At 40.1% G+C, this 23030-nt stretch overlaps 7 protein-coding genes and 1 long non-coding RNA gene across 8 annotated transcripts; 4 read left to right on the top strand and 4 right to left on the bottom strand.

Annotated features, from left to right (window-relative positions):
* The first annotated feature begins 21 nt into the window (after window positions 1-21).
* LOC145696067 (cilia- and flagella-associated protein 65-like) lies at window positions 22-1653 on the top strand. Its single transcript, XM_081773054.1, has 5 exons — window positions 22-542; window positions 590-714; window positions 781-1021; window positions 1145-1367; window positions 1410-1653. The coding sequence occupies exons 1-3, from the start codon at window positions 30-32 to the stop codon at window positions 944-946; spliced, it is 804 nt and encodes a 267-aa protein (XP_081629180.1). The 5' UTR covers window positions 22-29; the 3' UTR covers window positions 947-1021; window positions 1145-1367; window positions 1410-1653.
* Window positions 1654-1907: 254 nt separating this feature from the next.
* LOC145699764 (uncharacterized) lies at window positions 1908-4040 on the top strand. The gene is made up of 4 exons (XR_014134075.1): window positions 1908-1993; window positions 2040-2119; window positions 3485-3541; window positions 3924-4040. It is a non-coding gene; the product is annotated as an uncharacterized LOC145699764 (long non-coding RNA).
* Window positions 4041-6615: 2575 nt separating this feature from the next.
* Window positions 6616-7226, top strand: LOC145699642 (uncharacterized). The gene is made up of 3 exons (XM_081776913.1): window positions 6616-6739; window positions 6784-6937; window positions 6977-7226. The coding sequence occupies exons 1-3, from the start codon at window positions 6690-6692 to the stop codon at window positions 7169-7171; spliced, it is 399 nt and encodes a 132-aa protein (XP_081633039.1). The 5' UTR covers window positions 6616-6689; the 3' UTR covers window positions 7172-7226.
* A 102-nt stretch (window positions 7227-7328) lies between these two features.
* Window positions 7329-8181, top strand: LOC145698082 (uncharacterized). The gene is made up of 4 exons (XM_081775287.1): window positions 7329-7503; window positions 7571-7786; window positions 7832-8004; window positions 8052-8181. Exons 1-4 carry the CDS (start codon window positions 7329-7331, stop codon window positions 8127-8129), a joined length of 642 nt encoding a protein of 213 aa, XP_081631413.1. The 3' UTR covers window positions 8130-8181.
* A 70-nt stretch (window positions 8182-8251) lies between these two features.
* LOC145696072 (piercer of microtubule wall 1 protein-like) lies at window positions 8252-13709 on the bottom strand. The gene is made up of 4 exons (XM_081773059.1): window positions 13608-13709; window positions 11843-11935; window positions 10883-10966; window positions 8252-8412 (listed from the first exon to the last, which is right to left on the bottom strand). The coding sequence occupies exons 2-4, from the start codon at window positions 11927-11929 to the stop codon at window positions 8290-8292; spliced, it is 294 nt and encodes a 97-aa protein (XP_081629185.1). The 5' UTR covers window positions 11930-11935; window positions 13608-13709; the 3' UTR covers window positions 8252-8289.
* A 4213-nt stretch (window positions 13710-17922) lies between these two features.
* Window positions 17923-18423, bottom strand: LOC145696073 (glutamine--fructose-6-phosphate aminotransferase [isomerizing] 2-like). The gene is made up of 4 exons (XM_081773060.1): window positions 18384-18423; window positions 18240-18339; window positions 18131-18195; window positions 17923-18087 (listed from the first exon to the last, which is right to left on the bottom strand). The coding sequence occupies exons 1-4, from the start codon at window positions 18414-18416 to the stop codon at window positions 18043-18045; spliced, it is 243 nt and encodes an 80-aa protein (XP_081629186.1). The 5' UTR covers window positions 18417-18423; the 3' UTR covers window positions 17923-18042.
* A 169-nt stretch (window positions 18424-18592) lies between these two features.
* Window positions 18593-19865, bottom strand: LOC145696066 (glutamine--fructose-6-phosphate aminotransferase [isomerizing] 2-like). Its single transcript, XM_081773052.1, has 5 exons — window positions 19616-19865; window positions 19286-19567; window positions 18978-19245; window positions 18760-18935; window positions 18593-18720 (listed from the first exon to the last, which is right to left on the bottom strand). Exons 1-4 carry the CDS (start codon window positions 19861-19863, stop codon window positions 18822-18824), a joined length of 912 nt encoding a protein of 303 aa, XP_081629178.1. The 5' UTR covers window positions 19864-19865; the 3' UTR covers window positions 18593-18720; window positions 18760-18821.
* On the bottom strand, window positions 19760-22299 carry LOC145696075 (glutamine--fructose-6-phosphate aminotransferase [isomerizing] 1-like). Its single transcript, XM_081773061.1, has 7 exons — window positions 22235-22299; window positions 21837-21923; window positions 21267-21293; window positions 21022-21082; window positions 20707-20865; window positions 20342-20656; window positions 19760-19892 (listed from the first exon to the last, which is right to left on the bottom strand). The coding sequence occupies exons 3-7, from the start codon at window positions 21291-21293 to the stop codon at window positions 19870-19872; spliced, it is 585 nt and encodes a 194-aa protein (XP_081629187.1). The 5' UTR covers window positions 21837-21923; window positions 22235-22299; the 3' UTR covers window positions 19760-19869.
* Window positions 22300-23030: the final 731 nt, after the last annotated feature.

Below are 23030 nucleotides of genomic sequence, written 5' to 3'. Positions count from 1 at the left end.
TTAGAATCCTCCCCAAAGTGACCCTGAAAATGGATCTCGGGCGCGGGCTCACCCAAGAACTATGCATCAAAGGAAGTGGCGTTGATCCGCGGAATTCGGCTAAAAACTTGCTCGACCTGGAGGCCCAAACGAGCTTCCTGACCAACGGACGAAACATCGAAAGTAGATCAGCTCTCTGTCGCATGAATATCGACCGGCTAAGGCTTGGAGAAGTACCGCTAGATGCGCCGATAAGACGACTCGTTTTCATCACTAATCAATCAGACGCGCCGGTTTTCTTCAACTGGGCGGGCTTGACCGAATCCACTTCCGTCGTCCCATGCAAAGGAAAAATCGAAGGAAGCGCTCAAAAAACAGTCGTCATCGAATTCAAAGCTCCCAGCGCTGGTGGTAGCGCCGTGCACAATGTCGATCTTCACTGCGAAATCACTTCGGAATCGGATCAAATCACGTACTTAGCGAATCTACACGCGTGGAATATGGAAAAGAAGCGACAAGAGGAAGAGTTTACCATTACAGATCGACATCTTCGACCTAAACAGGTATTTTTCATCGCTTTTCCACCTGATTTTATGACGAAAAAACTCAGGTGAAACTGATCGATTCTGCAGAAGAATCCCCATCGCGGCCTGTGACACCTTACAAAACATTACCTCCAATCTCGCCCAGAGTGATTGAAACACGCCGGCGTGGAATGTACTCCCGTGGTCGACCGTAAGTCAATCTTCACACTTTCTCACGGGCGCCTCAAATCCCTTTATTCAACCCTTTTTTCTTCAGTGCTCGCAAGGAACACGTGTGGTACAAACCGCTCCCGCCAAAGCCAGACTTGCTTCCGCTAAATGTATCCGCGCGTACTTTCGAGCTCAGCCAGTTTTGGAAAGGACGAATGGTAACAGAAACAATTTCTTCATTTCTGCACCAGAAGAGGGCGCTAAATCAGTAAAAAGATCACCGAGAAGGTCGCTGCTTCAAATGATGAAATTACGTTGTTGAAAACTATCACCGGCAACGTTTTGAGGTAAGAATTAAAAGCTCATTGAAAAGTAGCCGCACTTATAGTTATCAAAACCGCATGCGGCTTTTATCTTCACATTCTTCTTATTGCACAATTTCTACAGTAAATTCTCATGCCTCTTTTTAGAACTCTTGTGGATGACGAAGCCGTCCAAGAGCAACTCTTCCTGACTGGCGACGAGAAGATTCCATACTACTCTCAATTCGAAAACGCCATCTGGCCGCCCAAGCGCTCCAGCTTGATGACGAACCTTCTCTCGACTCTGGAAGAGGAGGCGAAAGAGGATAAAATCTTTTGCCTCCTCCAACTCCTCAAAACTCGGTCGAGTCTAACTTGAGCGTCGCTAAATGTAAGACTCAACCCTCCTCCAACCTCTCATGATAATTTCTAGCTGAGGAAGCAACTCCAGAGGAAGCAAAGATGCTCGAAAACGTCATGAGTAAACTGATCTCCTCGGTCATGGTTTCTGCCAGCGTCGGCGACTGCGTCCTCACAGCCGAGCCAAGAAAGATTATGGTCAAGCCAGAGTGAGAAAAAATATTCAACCGACCAAAATTGTAAATTATCTCTCTTTTTGTACATTTATTTACCCGCCAGTTCAAGAAATGTTTCAAATGATTATTTTTATACATTACACAATTCTAAATAAATTATATCTTTATACAAATAATCAAGTCACGTGACCTCAAAAGAGTTTATTTGATGTCAAATAGCCTTGATGATTGAGCAATATTTTACCTTGAATTTGACCTCTTTTAACAATTGTCAGCTCAGATTTACGTGCTTCTCTAGAAAAAACAAGTACCCAGCGCTATAAATATTAGCCACTTGTCATGTGATAATCCTCAGAGCTCCCTAAGAATCAGCAGGTAGCCAACGCGTTTCCCCCTTCAGATTCTTCCCTTTTCAGAAATAAGATCGTAGAAAAATGTGCATAGGTTGCTGTTGCTTTCCCAATAAGGAAAAGTGGAAAAGGTTGAAAATTGAAATTGTTGAAATTTCACTAGAGAGGAAATTTAAGCACGACGACTGTGCTGGCGATTCCAGCTGAATACATGGCTTTGATTACTGAAAAAGATGGCAAAGGATGTGGAAGAATAGGTACTAGGGTCGGAGATAACGATCTACCCTATTTCGTGAGCCGATTTCTAAAGCGTTTACTAATTGTAAAAAGGTAGTTTCTAACAGTTTTCGGTACAAGATACAATGATTTAACTGAACCAGATAAAGCATGTAACTTTGATAAGCGCGGCTGCACGGTTTGCTCGAATTACGCCATGTTTAGGGAAATCACTAATAATTGAGCTTTTTTCTAGCTTCGTAGGGTGGGCATATAATACAGATTCAGAAAGCTTAAGAGCTGAGGATCATTTTGACTATTGATAGTGGGGGTGATTTCATACCCTGAGGGCATTTAGGTACCTCTGAAGTCCCGAAATCTGGCCAATTTCGGAAATCCGGCTCGGAATCTCGCCAGAACGGGTCATTTGATCGCGCGGCTTAGCTAGAATCGTAGCCCAGGCTCTGACAGTCATTTTGAGGGTAGTTTAGTACTGATTACCCCCATTCCAGAGGCGCTAGAGGGCCTAGAAGGTGGGGGTCCCGACCGAAATTCTGGCAAAAATGCTCTCTTTCTTGATTTCATCATTCATACAGTAATATTGCGACTGTATCTGCATCACTACTGACCTAAAATCGAATTGGGGTCATCTGGGGTCACTTGGGGTCAAGTTTGGAAATTTTTTTCTTGAAAGATAGATATTCGAACTTTGTAAGACAAACTTGACCCCAAGTGACCCCAGGTGACCCCAACTTGTTCTAAGGTCAGAAGTGATGCAGATACAGTCGCAATATTGCCGTTTTGGGAAGTAATCAAGAAGGGGAGCATATTTACCAGATTTTCGGTCGGGACCCCAACCTTCTAGGCCCTCTGGCGGCTCTGGAATGGGGGTAATCAGTACTAAGCTACCCCTCAAAATGACCGTCAGAGCCTTAGCTACAATTCTAGCTAAGCCGCGCGATCAAATGACCCGTTCTGGCGAGATTCCGAGCCGGATTTCCGAAATTGGCCAGATTTCGGGACTTCAGAGGTACCTAAATGCCCTCAGGGTACGAAATCACCCCCAATATCAATAGTCAAAATGATCTCCAGCTCCTGTAATAATATAAAAACTGTATAATATGCCCACCCTACTAAGCTCAGAAAAAGTCGAAATATTAGTGATTTCCCTAGCCATGTTCCATAAGCTTAAAAAAGAAAAAACGCGAGTGCCACTCGATTTTCTAAATTTTTTAACTAGCTGAGACGCGGCTAACATCACATGATTATCGGATCGCTTGGCGAAAATCGGACCAGTTGTACAACTCTGATGCTTTCTAAATTTAAGCTGCTAATTGCGTGATTAAAATTTGCTGATTGCGGCTTTCTCACGTTTTTTCTAATAATAATTGTGAAAATTCTTTCAGAGCACAAAACAAATACAGTCATTTATGTCGACACGAAAAAGATAAAACACGGTAAAGGTAGGTGGACTTATTTTTTGAAAGATTGCATTTTCGCTTGAAGTTTCAAGCGCGAAACCTGTCAAATATACAGTTAGAATTGATATTTGCGGGTCAACCCGTAGTTTTCTCTTGTCGTTTTTATGAATTTGAAAAATCTGTGGAAAATCATGGTTCAGTCGCTAAAAACCAATTTCAGTTTAGTTTCGATCTTTTTTCATGATGAACTTTTACATGATTTTCTCGGTAAAAAGTCATGTTTTTATAAAAGCGCGTCAGTAATTCAGAATCGCTGAGAACTGAAACCGAAGAGGTTTTGACTAGCTCGACTTAAAAATTTGCGATCTTCGCTAATTTCATCGAAATTGACAGGCCGCTCTTGAAAACTGGAGTTTCGTTTCAGACAACGTTTGGCTCAGCATTACCGGAAATCCGTCCGCCGTTGCTGCCGCGCGGGAGATGATCCAGGCGGAACTTCATTCAGAAGATGATTCCTCTGCTAACTAAATAAATCAAAGAGATTATTTGCTCGTTCAATTCATGTTCTAAAGCCAGTAGTTACTCCAGAAAATCCAGTCCAGCATTTTCACGAAAAAACTTCTATTTCGCTTGTTGTCAAATATATTTTACGTAAGAACGCAAGATTCACGTTTCAAGTGAGTTAAAACTTAATCGAGTTTGTACGGAATTCGGTGGCTATTTGTCGCATCTGACTAATGCCGGATCTCGAGCGTTGGCAAAATACGCAAATGCAAAAGTGAATTTTTCTGATAACACCAGAAGGGGAGGAGGCGAATTATCGAAATCGCCCTTATCACGGGGTAAGCAGGGTCCAGAAGGATTCTTTAGAAGGGCACCGGAATTGCATCAAGATAAATATTCTCAACCGTTCTCTGAATTTTTCCGAGCTAACACGTGCATATTTTCTCAAGATTTTACTGGTAAGACCGTTCCCTCAATCGATGTTCATTCCGAGAATGATACTCAGAGACTTAATTTTATTCTCCTTCGTCAATTCCGTTTTGTCAATCGAATTGGACTCCTGCCCGTAAAGGAATACTCTACTAAATCACAACTGAATGAATTCTAGTGATCAAGAGCTGGGTGACGGATGTGATGCCTCTTGCCGAATTATTTTTGTTACTTGTCGTGAAAGTTGCGCGGACTCTTTTTGCGAACATGAATGCTTGAATGAATATACAAGTGAGTAGAACGTAGGATCTATTTGTGAAGCCTTTTTGAAGGATGCTCGGACTCTTGTCCCTGTTATCATGATTGTCCAGAAGGCTGTACCAACTGCAATCATCCTCTTTGTGCTTGTAAAAATCCGGAGCTAAGCAACCCAACTTATCGACAGTGCATTGATGAAGCGGCTTCTGACTTAAAAATATGCCTTGTTGAATGTTCTGCTCAAAACAAATGCTTTGATGACTGTTATTCATCATTCATCGACAATTCCTCACTTTGTCCGTGCATGTCTCAATGTCTTGGAGGGTGCCCTTGTGAAGAAGGATACAAATGTCAGCCTTTTGTGACATATTTATGTCAGGATTATCATTTCAACGGATATCAGATGAATTATATAATATCAGCCGATGGCCACTTTTTGGAAGATCGGTATTATTTTACACCGGAATCTCATGACGAGACATATCCGTATCTTGATTCTGTTGGTTATGCTACGCTTAATGGAGAAATGTTCATTTTTGGAGGAAGAGATGACTCAAAAAAAGTAAAAAAAAATTAAATAACTTCTGTTGAAGGCAATTTTTATTTAACAATGCTTTAAACGAAAATTATTTACAATAAAAATTTGCATTCAGATCGCTAAACTATCTGGATGTGGAATAGAAGAACTTCAAATTAAACTTGTGAATAATTTCAGGCTTTATTGGGGTGGAATCGTCACTATTCCTACCTATCCGAATGAAGTTCTCCTATGTTTTGGGCATTCGCCATATACAGAATGCGAGAATTTTAATGGAATCGAATCATGAAAAAACCCTTTTATTTTACAGCATCATCATTTGTACGGCTGCATGGCCCTCAATGACAATATGCCTACTGCTATTGGTGGAGGACGGGAAACATACGACCATCAATATTATCCTTTAACTTCAAAAGTTGAGACACTGGGTTTTAGTGGGTGGACATATGAACAAGATGCACCAAAGGCAATGCGTAATCCTGGTTGTGTTTCTCTTGGTCATGGGCTTGTTACAATGGGTGGTGGTAGCAACACAGGTTCTGATAACGATAGTTATTATAAAATGAGAGATGTCTTTTTATTCCGTGATCATGTTTGGAGCTTTGCTGGGTTTTTAAACGAGGTAGAAGTGTTTTAAATACATAATCATTCATTTTGATTAAGGCGGTTGTTAGTCCGTCGATTCTCTTCTATGATAGTTTCTTCTTGTCATTCGCAGGATACCAGAGGTAATTAATTTACTATTTGTATTAACCCTAGTCGGTCAGAAATGATTTTTCTCGGGCACTTGTCAAGAGGCGCCATATTTGGAGTACCTTGGCCGGCTAAGGTTAAGAAAATAAACTCATAGTAATGATGTGGAACGGGCAACCTGGAATGGCACACATATAACTGGAGTAGAAAAACTTCATCACCATGACCACCCTTGTGAATATCCCATTGTTTTTGATACCCTTCCGGATAAATGCAATGACTCTTGTGAGAATTTCTGTTTCCCTGACTTTTGATCGGAGCTATCAATAAAAAATTTTCGTTTGTTGATGATCAGGGTTCTATATTTGAGGCAAAATCTGAAAATCTAGTCTGCCCGTGTCCTCTGACAAAATCCCAAGTCTAGTCTGTCTGTGTCCGGCTGAACAAACATAAAAATCTCGATTCAACCGAGCGTGCGTCGAGAAAAAAGCTATGATTTATTGCTGATAACTTTGGAAAAAGTCAGCATTATCTTCCATGTTGATAGTAGTAGACTAGGTACACGATAGTTTGTTGTATCAGCAAATTTTGATAAAGTTGTATTTTCATGTCTTGTGGATAGTTATATCGTTATCCTCTATAAAACGCGTTGTCTTTTGGTTGAGCGGAGGTTTTGCGAGGAATATTAGAAGATAAGACGGTCTCTAGAATCCAGCAACGACAGTATTATCAACACACTAGGCTGATGAACTCGCAGGTCAAACAAAAATGAGTTCGGATTCAGCAACAAGCAGTTCAAAAGAGAAAATCACGAAAAGGTAAAATATGAAAAAATCTTCATCAGATTCTGATATTCTGACAGCCCGAGCGCTACAAGTGGTCTTTCAACAAGATTCGACTTTGAAGACGATTTCGTTGAGCTGGAAAACAACGGACTGGAATTGCAACTGACGGAATCGTCTGGCTCACTTTCTGAATCAGATACTTCAGAACAAAGCTCTTCAAGCACGGTCCCGGTTAGTTCTACAACTTTTCTTTAGCTGACCATTTTCTAGGAAGAAGCATCCGAAAATAAGCGATCTTTGTGGACGAGATTCAAAGACAAATGCTTCATGTTCATCGTTGCCGCTAATCTGATTGCTGGCTGCGTGCTGATCAATATTTCCACTTCCTGGCTTTACTGCCAGTATCACCTTGACGATCCTTTATGCGAATACTTTCGACCTGATTTTAAAGGGAGAAAAGGATGATAATCTGTTCTTTTTTCCACTTTCCTTATCTGTTCAAAAATATAGCCGATTTTTTGCTTTTCATTTTTGTTGTTTTTGTCGATCAAAGATAAAAATCGAACCTTCGTATTATCGCGCACAATTGAACTTGCATTCGCACAAAAAAACGAATTCTGACATGTCAGAATTTTCAATCTTTTTGTCAAGCAGCGAGCAAAAACAGTTAACGAAGGAAGAGAAAACTGCACTGGTAAATAGAAGAGCATTCGGCACGATTTCGATGTTTCGTGCGAATGAAAAGTGGGGCGACTTCCAGTTCAAGAAGCCGGAAAAGAAGAAGAGTTGGTTCGAGAGTTATGATAATCAAAAGAAAGAGGTTTGAGGAGAGACAGCTTAATCTAGATATTTGAATGACTTTAGGCATGCTCATCAATGATTCCGTTGTTGAGACTTCTATACTCGATATCACCAATGACGAGAAGGAAAATAAGACTGCGGACCGACTCGGGGTAGGAAAAACAATACGAAAGTCATGCTTTGGATCTGCTATGAAAGAAAGCCCTCAAAAAATTATGACCGAGATACTGCCCAAGAAAAAGAGCTGGTTCAACACTTATGATAAACAGAAAACAAAAGGTTTCTCAAGAAAAAGTATCAGCCTGGGTGTTTGAATGACTTTAGGCATGCTCGTCGACGATTCGATTGTTGAAACTTCAATGCTCGAAACTACCTTTGAAGATACCCGGGACCGATTCGATACACGAAAACCAAATTGGTTTATGCCAAAGTCATCTTCTGGACCTGCTACGAAAAAGAAGAAAAAGTACCCGGGCTTTGGTGAAGAATATAACCCGGTAAAAATTTTTACCTGAGTCAAGACCCTTAAATTTAGAGCGCAAAGGAATTGTACGATTACGAATCGGGCTCTGACACTTCATCTTCAGAATATGTTCCCCAGACTTGGGATGAGTTTGAGTAAAAATTTCTTGCTGGTAATCATAAGATCTCAATAAAATACCAGCTATTATAAAAATTCTTGTTTTTATTTAAATAAATACTTACTCAGTAAAATGCAAAATTGATGTGTGAGAGAGCATACAGAAATTTCGATAGAGATGATGGAAATCTTTTTGATCATTTTAATCGGTCTTCTTCGGAGGAAGACGCACTTTGTGGATAACGGAGCCGTCGGAGGCGATGTTGAAGGAGCAGTTTCTCCACATTCCGTGGCGCAGCTTGTCCGATGAGAATTTGCGGGATTGCTGAAAAGAAAAGTTATTTGGGTTTCAAATTGATGATTCCATCTTTGAGCATACTTTTCTTAAAAAAATAACGTTATGATACCCTTATTTTATCTAGTCAAAAGAAAGCTAGAATCTTAAAAGCTGAGATTCAAGTTTTTTTTTAAATTGGTATACAAATTTTTATCAGAAATTATTATAGAAAAAAAACTGTATTGACGGAAACATCTGCCGCAAAAATTGTATAGTAGCGGCCAAAATTATTGGAAAATTAGTGTTTTCGGTTTTCGGAGGAAATAGATAATGCGGCATTATTAATGCCATAATCATAATGGTCTAAAAATAAGTAAGGGAGAATGAGGAGGTCACAACGGGAACTAGGGGAAAAAAGGGCTTTCGCAAAAAAAAAACTTAGATTTGAACCCGATTCCGTGCTGTCATTTTTGAGCTCACAGGTTTAGAAGCTAGCGTTTTTGGTGCATCCAGGGGTCTAAATATCAGCCGAAATCCTAGTGCGAAAGCGAAGCGAAAGCGAACCATTTTTTCAAATTTTTTGCGAAGCGAAAGCGAAGCGAATTTTTCGCCCATGTGCGAAGCGAAAGCGAAGCGAAATATCATTGAAAATTGCGAAAAAAAGCGAAAATTTTTTCGCTTGAATTGAAACGCATTCTCGGCAAGAATCTCTAGCAATCAGCCACTCAAAAGCGATGGTGATTTCAAAAACCTATTTTTGGGGCAAAAAATTACAAAAAACATCTTTTACTGTACTTTTTTCAGCTTGTCAATATAAGCCGAATGGTGGGTCTAACTGTTCATAATTCCAAGTTTGTAATAAACTCGACTGCAGGGGTGACCGCTCGGGCATCGGGAAGTCGGGGAAAACGGACAATTTTCGGGCAAAATTTGTTCGTTTGGGCGTTCGGGCGGCTCAGCCCCTTAATTTTGGCCGGGCAAAAGCGGGCATTTCGGCCATTTGGGCAAGTTCGGCACTTTCGGGGAATTCAGCGCTTTCGGGCAGTTGGTCAAGCCCGCGCCGAGGAAAATTCTTAAATTTCGAATTCTTTACAACTATTATTGCTCTCTTGCTCCTCTAACTGAATCAAAAGCCTCTCGAAACTTATTTTTTTAGCCCTTATCTACTGAAAATCCCATCACCAGCTCGACCGGGCATTCGGACGGCGCGACTCTTAGCCTTTGATTTCGGCCGGGCATTCGGATGGCCAATCGACGATTTCTTGCCCGAATGGTCACCCTTGCTCGATAGGAGATGAGATCATCTTCGATTCTAGATAAGCCCTGTTCATAAAGATCATTCTGATCATTCAAAAAATAAAAAGGCTGGTGACAACGTGTTTTCCGGGGTAGGACCAGCTTGATAACCAGTCAATCCTTGGATTTATTGAGAGTTAGACCCACCATTAGACTTGTCTTCAGAAGACTGAGAAAGCTTGAATTTATAACGGCATCAATAATGCCCCTCTCCAACTTTTTGATAAAGAATTTTCCGAATAGCAAAGTCGCTTGCTGTGCGAAAATTTATGCGAAAATTTGGGAATTTTTGCGAAGCGAAAGCGAAGCGAATTCCGGTCTCCAGTGCGAAGCGAAGCGAAAGCGAATTCGCTTCGCTTCGCATCGCTTCGCAATAAAGCGAATTCGCACTGCGAATTTAGACCCCTGGTGCATCAATTAAGGAAGTCGTGGAAGATAGAAAACGATAGAACTTGATTCGATAATGCGCGAAATAATCTTATCATCTTCTAGCGCGGCTTTTCGGGAAAGTTTAGAATCTCCCGGAAAGCTGCTCATAAAGAGGAGGAGACGGCGGCGATAATCTCGAAATTATTTTCACTCCAAACAGCGCTCCCCTTCGGCTCTAATGCAGAATCTCTCCTGTAATACAAGATCCCCGAAAACGTCAGCTTCAGCGAAAAATGCGAATACAGTTAAAAAGAAGAGACTTAGCTAAACAGAGCTAATTGAACCGTGTTATACAAGAAATTTCAAGGCGCATTATCCGGCAGCAATCATGGATGGGCTTAATTTAACATTTTCCCGGAAGTAATCAATTTGATCAGCAATTTTCAATGCTAGAGAGCCAGTTTGAGATCAGTGGTGTTGTCAGGGGTCGTCAGAGACGTCATCCTTTGGCGAGAAATCAAGTGAACTCGGAGGTGTGCAAATTTCAGTTAAAAATAACAGGGTTAGACGAGTTCCACCAAACTCAATGCTACAGAGAATGGTCATTTTAGACTATTTATAGCGCAAGAAAAATGGTTTGAAATAACTAACATCGTAATCACTTTTGGACAAGATAACTGTATTAGCTTCCGATTGGTTAGATAAATAAGGGTATCATCATCACAAGGGGAAATTTTGCGTAAAAATCGGCTTTCTCGATGAAAAGTTTCAAAAGAAAAAGGGTTTAGATATCAACATAAATCAAAAATTAAAGCGGCTAAAATCGCTTGAACTAAAGTTTGCAAGTACTTACGCCGTAGTGAACTGAAGGTCGGCAAATCGCACTCACAGGTCGCCCTCTGTTTCCATACGCACCATTTGAAGTTTGATACATCAACTAAATATTAACGACCGGGTCAAATCACGAACATAATATTTAAATATTTTAAACAAGCCGGATCAGTTTTTGACGGCCAGAAAACGTGAGCGGATAATTTTGTGTTTTGGTGCAAAATATAGTCTTGAATTTGCAATTTAATTTTGACTTGTTACGGAATAACGGGCAAAAAGGTCAATTAAGAGGTATTTTTAGATGATTTTTTGTTAAAAAGCTACTTAATAAATCCACGTTTGAACGGATAAATTCATTCCAAGGAAACAGGTTAACGAGACAAGTATACTAAATCCTCCAATTACAATAGCTAGTAGCTATTAACGTGAAAGAAAAACGTTAACCCGATCCGGAATAGCAACAGTCCCGAAAAAAGAGCGGCTCTGTTTGGGGCCAAACAGCGAATCTATATTTATGGGCCTTATTTTGTGATAAAGAGAGGCTGTGGTGGAAACAAGTGCAAGTTTTTTCCTTCTTTTTTTCATGAAAAGGGGATTGTTTTGGGAAAATCCGTGATCGAGGAAATTAGAACGCAACTCTCTCTCTCTCCCTTTACAAGTAGTTTTTATGCTAACAAGATTGTACGGTAATTACGAACAGTTAAATTAATTTTAACCACCACAACTTGTTTTGACCACGAAAATGCTTTTCTCAGCCTTTTTGTTGGAAAAAAAATAAGGTGAATTTGAGCGAAATTCACAGAAAAAAGTGAAACTACTGAACGGTGCGTTATATAAACGGAAAATTGAGTTTTCCGCTTCTAATAAACGAGGGCGATTTGGGTTGATCCAGGATTGTTTAAAATAAACGCGCAATCCAATGCAATGTCGCGTTCGCAGCTGAATTCGCTGCTAAAGCTGGATTCGCGTTTATTTGACTTACAGCGAGGGGCGAGGTGACCAGCTTCATTGGCGCTGATTGCGGTCGGGGCTTCGGCTTCTCGGTGATTTTTCCAGTGACGACTTGCATAGATTTCTGAAAACGCACATGTTACAGCGATAAAGTGACCGTATATTGACCGTAATTTCCGTAATTAGTCCGTAACTTGACTTTAAACTTAAAAGTTTTAAGGGCGTAGTCTACCCAAAATTAGCATAGTGACACCCTTATTTTGGTGACTACACTTATGCAACATAAAATAAGGGTATCACAAAGTCTATTTTTGAATGAAAGAGTCAGTTTTTTTTCAAAATAAATAACAGAATCTTTTTTCGACTATAATAGTATTAGACATTCTAGTTGCTAATAAAAGCAAGTCACTAACTCGATTTGATTCTACTGTAGCGATTAAAATTGTTAGTATGGGGGAAAATATAGAAATGTGTGGCGAATCAATTCAAGAATAGAAATCGAATAATAAACGGATAATTACGATTGATTGGACGATTGCGCTTTCGTGGTAGATAACGGAGCAGACGGAAAAGTGGGCACTTTGGTTAAATTTTAACTGTTCGTCTAACTGTAACGTGGGAGGGAACAAGTGGGAAAAAAGATAAGTAACCCACTTTTTAGCATAGGAAAACTGATAAAAACGTGTTTTGAGCTAGAATTTTCTTTCAATGAATTTCTAAAGGGTTAGTGCTTTGAGAGAGACTTTTAAGAAAAACAAAAGTCTTTGAGAAAAGCCCGTTTTCCGCGAAGCAAGTCACAAGTTATGGACGATGTCGGGGGGCTTGTCCAAATACGGAAATCCAGCGGAAGTCTTCCTTTGAACGCGCGTAAGAGGCGCATCTAAAATCGTAGAAATCGTGATTACAGTCTTTTCGAAATTGCCGGGCAAGGAAATTGCGACATAGAAACTCAATTACGAATTGACCTAGAAACAGATTTCCGCATTTTATGATTCAAAAGTCGCTAATTTTTGAAGAAAACTTGCACTGGTAAATGCCTGTTTTTGAGTTCAAGCGATGTCGTCATAGAAAAATCAAGTTTAAAGTGGTTTGGAACTGCTTTGTGGAGCATCATCTGATGCTGGCGGCCCTTGTCTTATCAGCGCCTTGATGAGCTGTTACACCGGTTGGCGAGTTCCAAGCGGAGTGATTAACCGGCACCGGGCGACGAGCATCATCCACTCGATTGATAGCCGTTCGAGAGCGTTTTTAGAAGGGCAGCAGATAACAAAAGAGGGTTAAACCCTCCGCAACCCTTCTATTCTCATAATCGAAAGCTGATCCAATCAAAACTTTTTCCTTTGCTTTCATTTTTTCATTAATTTTTTTCGCAATTATAAATTGGATAGATAAAAATCAAGCAAATAATTAACCAAAAAGTTTTCAAAAAATTTGAACGAAAAATTAATGATGGGACATTTTCCTTTCTGATTGGCTAATGTCAATTTGAAAAGCGCCACCTCGCGACAATAAAATTTTTTTTAGAAAATTTGAGTTGAACTTTGTTTCGCTAGAATTACAGTCACAAAGTTGATCGCTCGAAAAAGTACTCTGATGTCATAATTCGAGCATGGGAAATGAATTTCGTCTCGACTGATCTCCTTTTCGCGTCGAATTCGTAATTGGCTGAGTTCGTCGGACAAGGAGCAGGAGCGAAAACATTATGCGGAAAGAAGTGGCTACGGCGGTGGTAATTAGGAATGATGCGATTGAGGTCAACTTGGACAATGAACACGTGAAACTCGTGGTTGACTTACGATTTGGGCTTTTGACAGTGCGCTGCTGACGGTGAATTTGACTTCTTGTGGCGCTGCGAAGGTTGACGGGCCATCGCCGCAGCCGGTTACTCTGATTTGTCGTTCCTTTTTCGGGTCGACAGAAGACAATTTCGATCGTCTGTTGATTCAATTCTGTAGTCTCGAAGAGTAAACTACTAGTGAAAAACTTACTATTACGAGTACTATTCTAGATATTTTGTTTATTTTTACGAACTTTTAGTAGTTTGACGTCGTAAAAAAATGATTTTCTTCTTTTGAAGTTCTTAATTATTCGCCTATATGCATGAATAAGGGGCTTACTATGTTAACTGCAAGGGAGGGGATAACAAGAAAATCGGTTTTGCCATGTTTTCCCCCTAAATTGTATTTTTTCAAAAGCTCAAGCGGCTTAAAATTAAGAATACTTCGTAAGTATCCTTGCTCACCTTGTCGGCTGTGCTGGAAGTGTTGAAATTCGCGCGAAAAAGTGATTAAAGTGTCAAAATTGAGATAAAAAAATTCACGAAAAAATTGTCACCCGTTGCCTGGTTCATGCTCTCAAGTGAGTGGCCGAAGCGCGTAAACCCAAAAACTTTGTCGCTTGTTCTAGAAAATCACCAGATTTATGCTAAAGTCGGCACGTGGCCAGCGGGGAGGCTTCAGATCACTACTGTTTTACGAAATAAACAACTGTAACGAGCCATCTAGAATCGTAAAAAGCATCCTTTCTTCGTATCTTGGAGGCGATTTTGAAATAGCTTCTTGAACGGACTTGAGTGACGGAGCTGGAATTATCGATGACATCTGCTGGTTTTTTGTTGGCGTTGTTGGTTCTACCGTACGTCTCCGTGCTTGTGTTCATCTACTAACCGCCTGTCAGGGGCGACGCATTGTTTAGATGCTCCTCTCATCCTCTTTTTACCGACCCTTGCTTTGAGACCCTCGTTTCTGTTTTTCGCTGTCTGAAAATGCTTCTTTTTCTCTCAAATTTCTCCCTTTCTGAGTCAAAAATCAGAACTGGAGAACTCGCCTTTTTGAGTCGAGGACATTCCTAATGGAATCATGTTCTTCTAATGAAACAATTGTTTTCAATATTATTGAAGCAATTGAATCTAACAGAAAGGTCTGCTGTGCTCGGCATGTTCAAATTTGCACCATGTAAGATGTCACCAAGCATGTTGTGAAATCATTAACGAACATTGAGTATTCAATAAAGGCTTTATTTGGCGCCAAATAAAACAAATTATGGCGGAGAAACCTGATTGCTGATGAGACGCTCCCTTAATTTGTCAAGAAATGAGCGAGATTTGTAATTTTGAAGCGGAATCAAAAATTTTGGAGAGGGAATTCCGCTGTTATCAGGCTGCATTCCTTATCACGCGCTCAGTGATGTGTGAATTTCGCGAAAATTCGCGGATTATGCTCAGGCGAATATTTGCAAAATAGCGACGCCTCTCTTTGCTGATAGTTTTAGCTCCTCGAATGATCAATATTACGATATCCGTAAAGTGTTGCTTATTTGCTTAGAAACATCAAAGTGATATCACAACCAGGGTTCGGTATTTTGAATTCGTCGAGAAATTCGCCATTACACTTGACGAATATGCTCTTTTTCTAAGCGAATGAGCGAATGTTAGCGAATTGCATATTCGCGCGAATATTCGCTCTAAATTGAGCGTCCAGGCCCTGGATTGGCTAAACTCCAGGGCCGCGGGTGAGAAAAGGGTGGCGCCCGTGAGCTATTAGGTTATTTAGGCGGTGAAGATAAAATCATAGGCTGCGCAACGTGAAAGCCCGACCAATCAGAGCACGCGGCAGAGCGAATATTTGAGAAATTCGCTGAATTTCTGAAAAATTCTCCGAGAAAATTCGTTTTTATTCGTTTTGCATATTCGCTCAATAGAGAATATTCGTAAACGAATAAATAGAAATTCAAATGAAAAACGAATAATTTCGCGAATTCAAAATACCGAACCCTGATCACAACTTCTGACAATTTTATTAACAAAAAAATACTTCGAAAATAAAGAAATAATTAACTAAATTGGTGGAGCTAGAATCTTTGGATCAATCGGACGCCAATTCTTTTCTACCGACGTGACGTTCGGCTTCATCAACACATTTGTTCTGTATCCAAATAATTTCATCATGGCTTTGCATCTTTTTTCGATTGTTTGAATCTCTGAAGTACTGAATTTTCCATCTTCTAGCCCCTTTTTCCATTCGTCAAAAAGTTCATCATCAGTTTTGCCTTTATTGATACTAAAAGAACTTCTCTTCTCTTGTAAAGAATCCAACATTGAAGCTCAAATACCCATAATTAATTACGGTCTAAAATTCAAGTTCAGATACTCTTGGTCCTTTCCTGAATGAGTAGCTTGATAAAACTTCTCAAGGAAATCATCTTTCATCTCGATTTGAAGCCTTTCATAAATATCAATTGTCAATTCAGTCGGAAATCTGGATATATCTTCGTAACGAATAAATATGAGCTGCTTTTCAATCTCGGAATCAACAAAGAAACTCAATGTTTTTTCGCAATCATCAGTACAGTAAATACCGCTGGTTTGGGACGCTCAAAAATCCTGCTAGTTTGGGACGGTCGGGCGAAATAAGGATCAAAGGCAATCGCCTACGGCGGGTGTTTTTAAACTGACCGCTTTACCCCGAAAGCGAAAGTGGCGCCCGAGAGTCGAATGCGAAAATCCTGCTGTTTTGGGACGCTTTCGTGAATTAGGACCGTCCCAGACCAGCGGTATTTACTGTAATCTTTTCAACCGTCTGCCCATTGTGGTATTCTTTGCCCAATTTTCTTCGTGATAAAAACATGCTTCTCGGGTCTCTAACCAGACGAATGATTTTCAAGTTCATCTCTGGCTCTAGCAAGTGGTAGAGATCTTCTGGGCCATCGAGACGAAATTCTTTGATTGCAACGCCCTTTTTCTCTTTGCAAAATTCGATCAGTTTTTCTTCTCCTTCTGGAGTTTTGAAAGGATCCTTACATTTCTTGCACCACATTTTTGATTGCGGACAAAATGGCGGGCTACAAAGTGTCACTGATTCATAGGGGTCAGCAGTCTTATTGAACAATAACTTCTGATCAAACCCTAACCTAACTGAAGATGACTTGCTGACCCACGCTGATCCATACCAATGCCCGATTGTATGAGACAGTTGATGACGATCTTGAGGATTATCTCTGCGATTCTTAGGGAGTTTACAACTGAATGCTTCTTCTAAAATTTCTAGTCTTTCAGTGAGACTTCCTGTAAGGGGCTCAAAGTACTTTGGCTTTATCTATCGATTTTCATGAAACAGTTAAAAAGTTTTTTTAGTCATTTGCAACTTATTGCAAGTAATGAGATGAAAAGCCATTCATAAAGAAAATCAGGATTTTGGTCAAATATAGACCCAAGAAAAGAGGAACCAGATCGAAAAGACGCAGAAATATAAATGTTCTTTCGAGTTACTTTTTCAATTGGTGGGTATTTAGAATTTGAGGATGAAAAATTAAATACGATGACATTTCCAAATGTTAATAGAAAGCAAATTCCAGCGGTTATCTTTTTCAAAGGTTTCAATATTGTTGTGTATTTATGATGAAGTTACGCTCAAGTTAATTTCAAATCTTTTCCAGGAAAATTATTTGAAGAGCAAAGTGGATACTGTTTTTCATTTTGAACTTCGCCAAATAAGAATAAGTTCTCTGTTGTTCATTGAAAATTTTGCTGCTGAAAACTTTGCTGGTATGAAAATCAAAACTTTTGATCAATAGATTTGTTTGACAGATCTATCTACAATGTAGACTCTACAATCACCTACATCATATGGCAAAGTTCACACCGTTCTTGGTAGCCAGGCTACCGTGTCCTACAGAGGAGGCCCTAACCCTGAGTTTGCGAGAAAAGAATCACGATTCAATTTGGCGCTTATGAGTTTTTGTGAGATCAAGGAAGACTCACCTGGATCCTTTGATTTCTCCAATATGTCCGAAATATTACGACACCCGAAAACTGTTCGTACATCTATATGGAAGTCGACGCCTCAGCTCGCGCATTTCGCGTTAACCCAAAGCACTTGTGAGCTGAAGAGTTGTGGAGATTTTATTTGTTTGCTTATGCCACTCTTCCGAAGAGTCTCTTTGGTTAAAGATTTATAACAACTCAAAAATTTTGCTAGCGATTAAGCCACTGCTATGGGTAAGTAAACATCGTTCATCTCAAGAATGGTGTGACGAAACAACCGCTAGCAAAAACTAATGTTTCAAATCTTTTATTGAAATCTTCAAAATTCGAGAAAGCAAAGGATCTTCGTCGAGCAACTGATTTTATTTAAGCACTTATGAACTGAAGTTTTGCACAGATTTTGTTTGATTGTTGTTGTCGTACGATGCGCTCTCCGATTGAAAATTTATTGCAGCTCATTTTTTTTCTTCTTATTCGACAGCGAGCGATTTTGCCAAGGCTCTGGGAAAGTCAACCTTTAAATTTTTCATCAACAAAAGCTTCAAAAGTAAATCTTACATTATGTCCCCGAAGAGTGGCTACATGGTAAGCGAGAAGTTGCAGTGGTACCACGCTCAAAAGACCTGAAATAAACACGATTGGTAGTTGAAGATATAATTTTCAAAACCTTTCAAGCAATCAGTCGTTTCCGGAAGGAGCAAAAGATGATCAGAGAACTTCTCAAGCTTAGGTTTTAGATGTCGATCGCAGATGATAACCGGTTTTCCCTTTATCACGAATTATTTTCCTACAGATTTTGACGAAGACTTACCCCTCTGGCTGTGACTTGCTGAACAGCATTCATACACTTGTCAAAAAGTGTTGTCGTCGCAGACGATCATCAGCATTGGAAGATCGTGTTCGACGAGAGCCAACGGTCCGTGCTTTAGTTCTCCGGTCAAAATTCCTTCTGCGAACAGATTTGCGACTTCTTTCAATTTCTGAAAAAGATTAATCAAATTTAATTACTGTAAGGATTACCAAAGCTCCTTCAAGCACATTCGCAAAGTTGTAGCCCCTAGCCATCATCAAAACGGATGTTTTATCCTTCCAAAGCTTTGCGATTTCTTTGCATTGTTCTTCAAGAGCAAGTGTCTCCTGTATTTGAGCTGAATACAGTCAGAAAAAAAGAGACTTGTTGTTTGAACCTGGGAGCTTTTTCAAGTTCTGCAGAATTTCCGTGTATCGCTTTCGCTTTGAAAATCTCCCTTCACTGAGAAGAAGAGCGAAAAGAACCAGAACTGTGAACTGGGCGGAAAATGTTTTTGTCGAGGCGACGCCAATTTCTTGTCCAGCGTTGCAGTGAATTCCACAATCTGTCTCCCTGAATGACTGTTAAAGCTCTGTATTCACCTCTGTTTCTGACCTGGAGATGGTGGATCCGACAGTATTCGTCACACCAACAAGAAGGCATCCTCTCTTTTTTAGCATAATTGAGCGCAGAAAGAGTGTCAGCAGTTTCTCCACTTTGAGAAACGAAAATGACAACATCGTCTCTGTAAATGGCTCCCGAGCGGTCCACGAAGTCCGAAGCGACATCGACTGTCACTGGTAAATCAGACATTTCCTCGATCAGCTGTCTGGCAGCAATGGCAGCATGATTAGATGTTCCACATCCAAGAATCACGATTCGCCTTGGCGCTGATGAGTTTAATGAAATCAAGGAAGACTCACCTGGATCTTTTAATTTCTCCAATATGTTTGCTCAGTCCTCCAAGAGCCACACTCGACTCTTCGTAATTCACCCTTCCTCTTGAGACATTGACGATCGTTTCTGGCTGTTCCTTGATTTCCTTGATCATAAAAGTCGGGTAATCTCCCTTCATCAGTTGCTGTATTTCGCTCTCTACTTCGCTAAAATCGGCAAATTCTCGCCGTTCATCTTCGCCAACTCGCTGAAGCATCAAACTACCATCTACAATTGAAGCCAAATCGCCATCTTCAAGGAAGATGATTCTGAATACAACCAATTTGAGAATTTGATACAATCAAAAATACAAAAACCTGTTTGTGTGACTCAAAATGGGCTGGGCATCGTTGGACACAAAATATTCAATATTATGCATCAAATCATCCGCAGATGAAAGTTCCGCGGAACTCTCTTCTTGAATTTCAGAAGACTTGAGTTTTGCTGACATGAGCTGTACTTTTCCACCGTCTACGGAGGCGTTGGAATCGACGGAATGACAAGAAGATCCGGAAATGGTGCGTTCTCGTTTGAAATAGTTGTTGGAGGACATTCTTCTTTCCATTGCTTTTTATAGCTGCGGCTTTAAAGGAGGTTTTGAATCGTTTTCCTAGGATAGTTCTTGGAGGAAAATCTTACGTGAGTTCTAGATTAACGAGAAAGACTATTATTTTGACAGAATTGAATGACAAAAGATGAGTAAAATTATACGAGGAATACTTCTGTTGCTAACGACAGGTAATTCTACAACTATTATCCTATCACGAAACGTTTATAGTGATTGCTGTAGCTGGAATTACCCTCATGTTTCTCCTGCGTAAGGAAAGGGTTCAAAAAGAATTCAAGTAGAAAAATGCTAAGGCTGATCATTTACCCAAATACAGCCACATCGAGAGTTCAACTACTATTTTATCCAGTACGATCCATCAACAGCTTATTCTATGAACAAAAAACTGTCCGTCTTCAAATAATTTTTGCCAATGTTTCGTCTGTTTTCGACAATATTTTACCAAATAAACTGAAAAAACCTTTCCTGCCAGCAGCAAGCTGTCCCGTTTTGAGAAGATGGCCACGGTTGCCACTCTTCATTTGTTGATTATAAACTGGAATGTGATCGAGGGTGGCGGAAGAAGAAGACTTTACTCCGAGAAGAAGGGGGCTTCCTCTTCTAGCAGCGACTAGCTGATTGGGGAATACAGCTGACTTGACAACGATGGCAAAGGTTCCTTCCAACTGAGTCATGACTTTTTCCACAAGATTCACAAGAGTTTGCTCTTCTTTCTCCTCGCTTTGTTTCCAAATGTAATGCAGTAGGAGAGGAATGCATTCTGTATCAGTATCGGACTCGAAGGTATACCCTTAATTTTAAATGACTCTCAGCAAAAGCAAGCTTCAAAGAAAGGCTAACCTTTTGAGACGAGATATTTCCTCAAGGTCTCGCAGTTGGAAATGACGCCATTGTGGATGACCACAAACTCATTATTGGCACCGGAGGTGTGCGGATGGGAATTTACCGTCGAAACTGGCCCGTGCGTGGCCCAGCGAGTGTGGGCAATCCCGATGTGCTTTTCGAGGGCTTTCTCTGCTAGAAACTTTCGCAGATGATTCGAAGAATAATTTTTTCAATTGATGATTCGGATCACCTAACTTTCGCAAATTAGCCATTTTAAGAAGCTTCGAAGCAGCTATTCCGGATTCTATTTTCGATGAGAAAGCCGTTCCTGAGAATACTCATCCTCGAAGTCGACTTCAATATTTTTCAGCTGGCTCTTGAGCTCCTCCACCTGGAAATAAGAACACTTGAGCATCTCGGTAGAAATATATGCTAATGAGGTTAGCTAACAGTATTATATTTAAAGCGTCTATTTGAATGAATGATAAGTACAGATGGCGCTAGCGGGTTAGTTTGTATTTTTTTGATAAATGAGTCAAAGTTCATGCAACATGCAAAAGCGAGTGTTTAATTACCTTTCCCGATGATTTAAGAATAAGCATCTATAAAAAGAAATCAGCGTCATTCTTTTTCTTACTACGCGCGTTTTTTTGTTTATTTGAGAGCACGAGTAGCGCATGTTTTACGCTGGTTTTGGCGCTTTATTTGGCGCGATGTACTATTATTTATGGGATGCATCAATCACGCTTGTCGCAGCCGGGGGATATTATTCGCCATTTCCTCAAGGGCTTGCGCACAAATTCAATCTTATGTTCATAAAAACAATGCTCGTTTCAATTAAATTCGCGGTCTAAATTGATATTTTGAGGAAACAGGGCTTTATTTTATCAATTCTAACTCTTCCTTTTTTCTTTTTTCATAAAGAAATTTACTTGGATGGGATGATTTTCAGTAACCCCAGCTTTCTTTCTTCTTCGATTTTGACCCTAACCCAACCCCAAAATTAAGGTTTCGAGCAAATTTTGAGCGAATCAATGGGTAAAAAAGTGTCACGAAAAATTTCCATTCCTTGATTTTCGAGAAAAAAAAATAACAAGGATCATTGATCCCGTCATCAATCATTCGATAATTACGAGAATGATTACCTTTCCGGGGCATTTCGCGGTGGCAATGGCGCAGTCTCCATCATCATCGTACAGATCGAAGGCCACCCCAGCTGAGTCGCATCCTCTATTGTCGACTGATTTCTAAAATTCCCCTTTTGTCGGAGAGATTAGCCTCGCCTTTTCAAAGCCCTAAGTCCCAGGTATTCAAAATTACCACTGTAGTCCAAAATTACTAACGCAAAAAAATTCTAGCGAGCGAAAGAACTCAAACAGTGTTTAAGTTTTAAACAAACCCCAAGCATACTTTCTAAACAACTTCGTTCCGGCGCAATTATGCTCGTCGCATTTCCGGGCAGCAGGAAATGCGCAAAAGAAAAAGTAAAAATAACGATGAAAACAGAGTTCAGAAGTAAGGTTATCTATCTGAGTCGATTCCTGAGTTCCAGTCGTCCGAGTCCGTTCAGAAGAGTTTTGAGTATTTCATCGAGTGTTTTTGGAGTCTTTTGATGAGTTTTTTGAATGATTTTTTTATTAGAAAAATTAATCATTATTGAGTTGATGTGTTTAATCAATAAGATATAAATCGAAAACACATTTCCTGATGATTTACATACGCAAATATGCCACACATAATTGCCCCTTCGATTCAATGATCTTCCCTTTTTCCTCCCTTTTTTTATCTTCTTCTGCTCTTGCCTCAGGCGCGTGGATCAATTTTTTTGAGCTTATGAATTGGAGTTGAGTTGAGTGGAGTATTTTTCTATTTGGGCTTTGATTGGTTTCGGTGCGCCTTTTTGATTTCTGAAAAAATGTCAAATTTAACTATTCCGAGGAATCTGGGCGACTATTTATTCAGATCCGCTTCGGACAAAAAAAGACGTAAGCGCAAAGCAATCACGTGCACTCCCTAACTCGTGGGAACAAAGACTTTCTAACGCTACGAACGCGGGGACACCCTTAATGACTCGGCCGGAGTCCGGACTCGTGTGTATCCGCGTACGAGCGCTGCGGACCCCTTAATCTCTCTTTCACTGTCAGACTAAGGGCTGCCACTTGAGCGAGCCGGTTTTCGAGACGAAAATTTAGAGCCATGGACACTCGCCTCGGGCTATTTCCCATTTTTAAATCAAAAGTAACAGATTGGACCTTCTATTCCAAGAAAAAGAAAGAAGACAATTAAAATTATAAAGAAAAAATTAAAAAAAAAGACTTTTCGAAGAAATTTCCTCAAAA

This window comes from Oikopleura dioica, chromosome 2 (assembly GCF_907165135.1).
Source record: "Oikopleura dioica chromosome 2, OKI2018_I68_1.0, whole genome shotgun sequence".
Lineage (NCBI taxonomy): Eukaryota > Metazoa > Chordata > Appendicularia > Copelata > Oikopleuridae > Oikopleura > Oikopleura dioica.
This window is presented reverse-complemented; position numbering and strand designations above follow the sequence as displayed.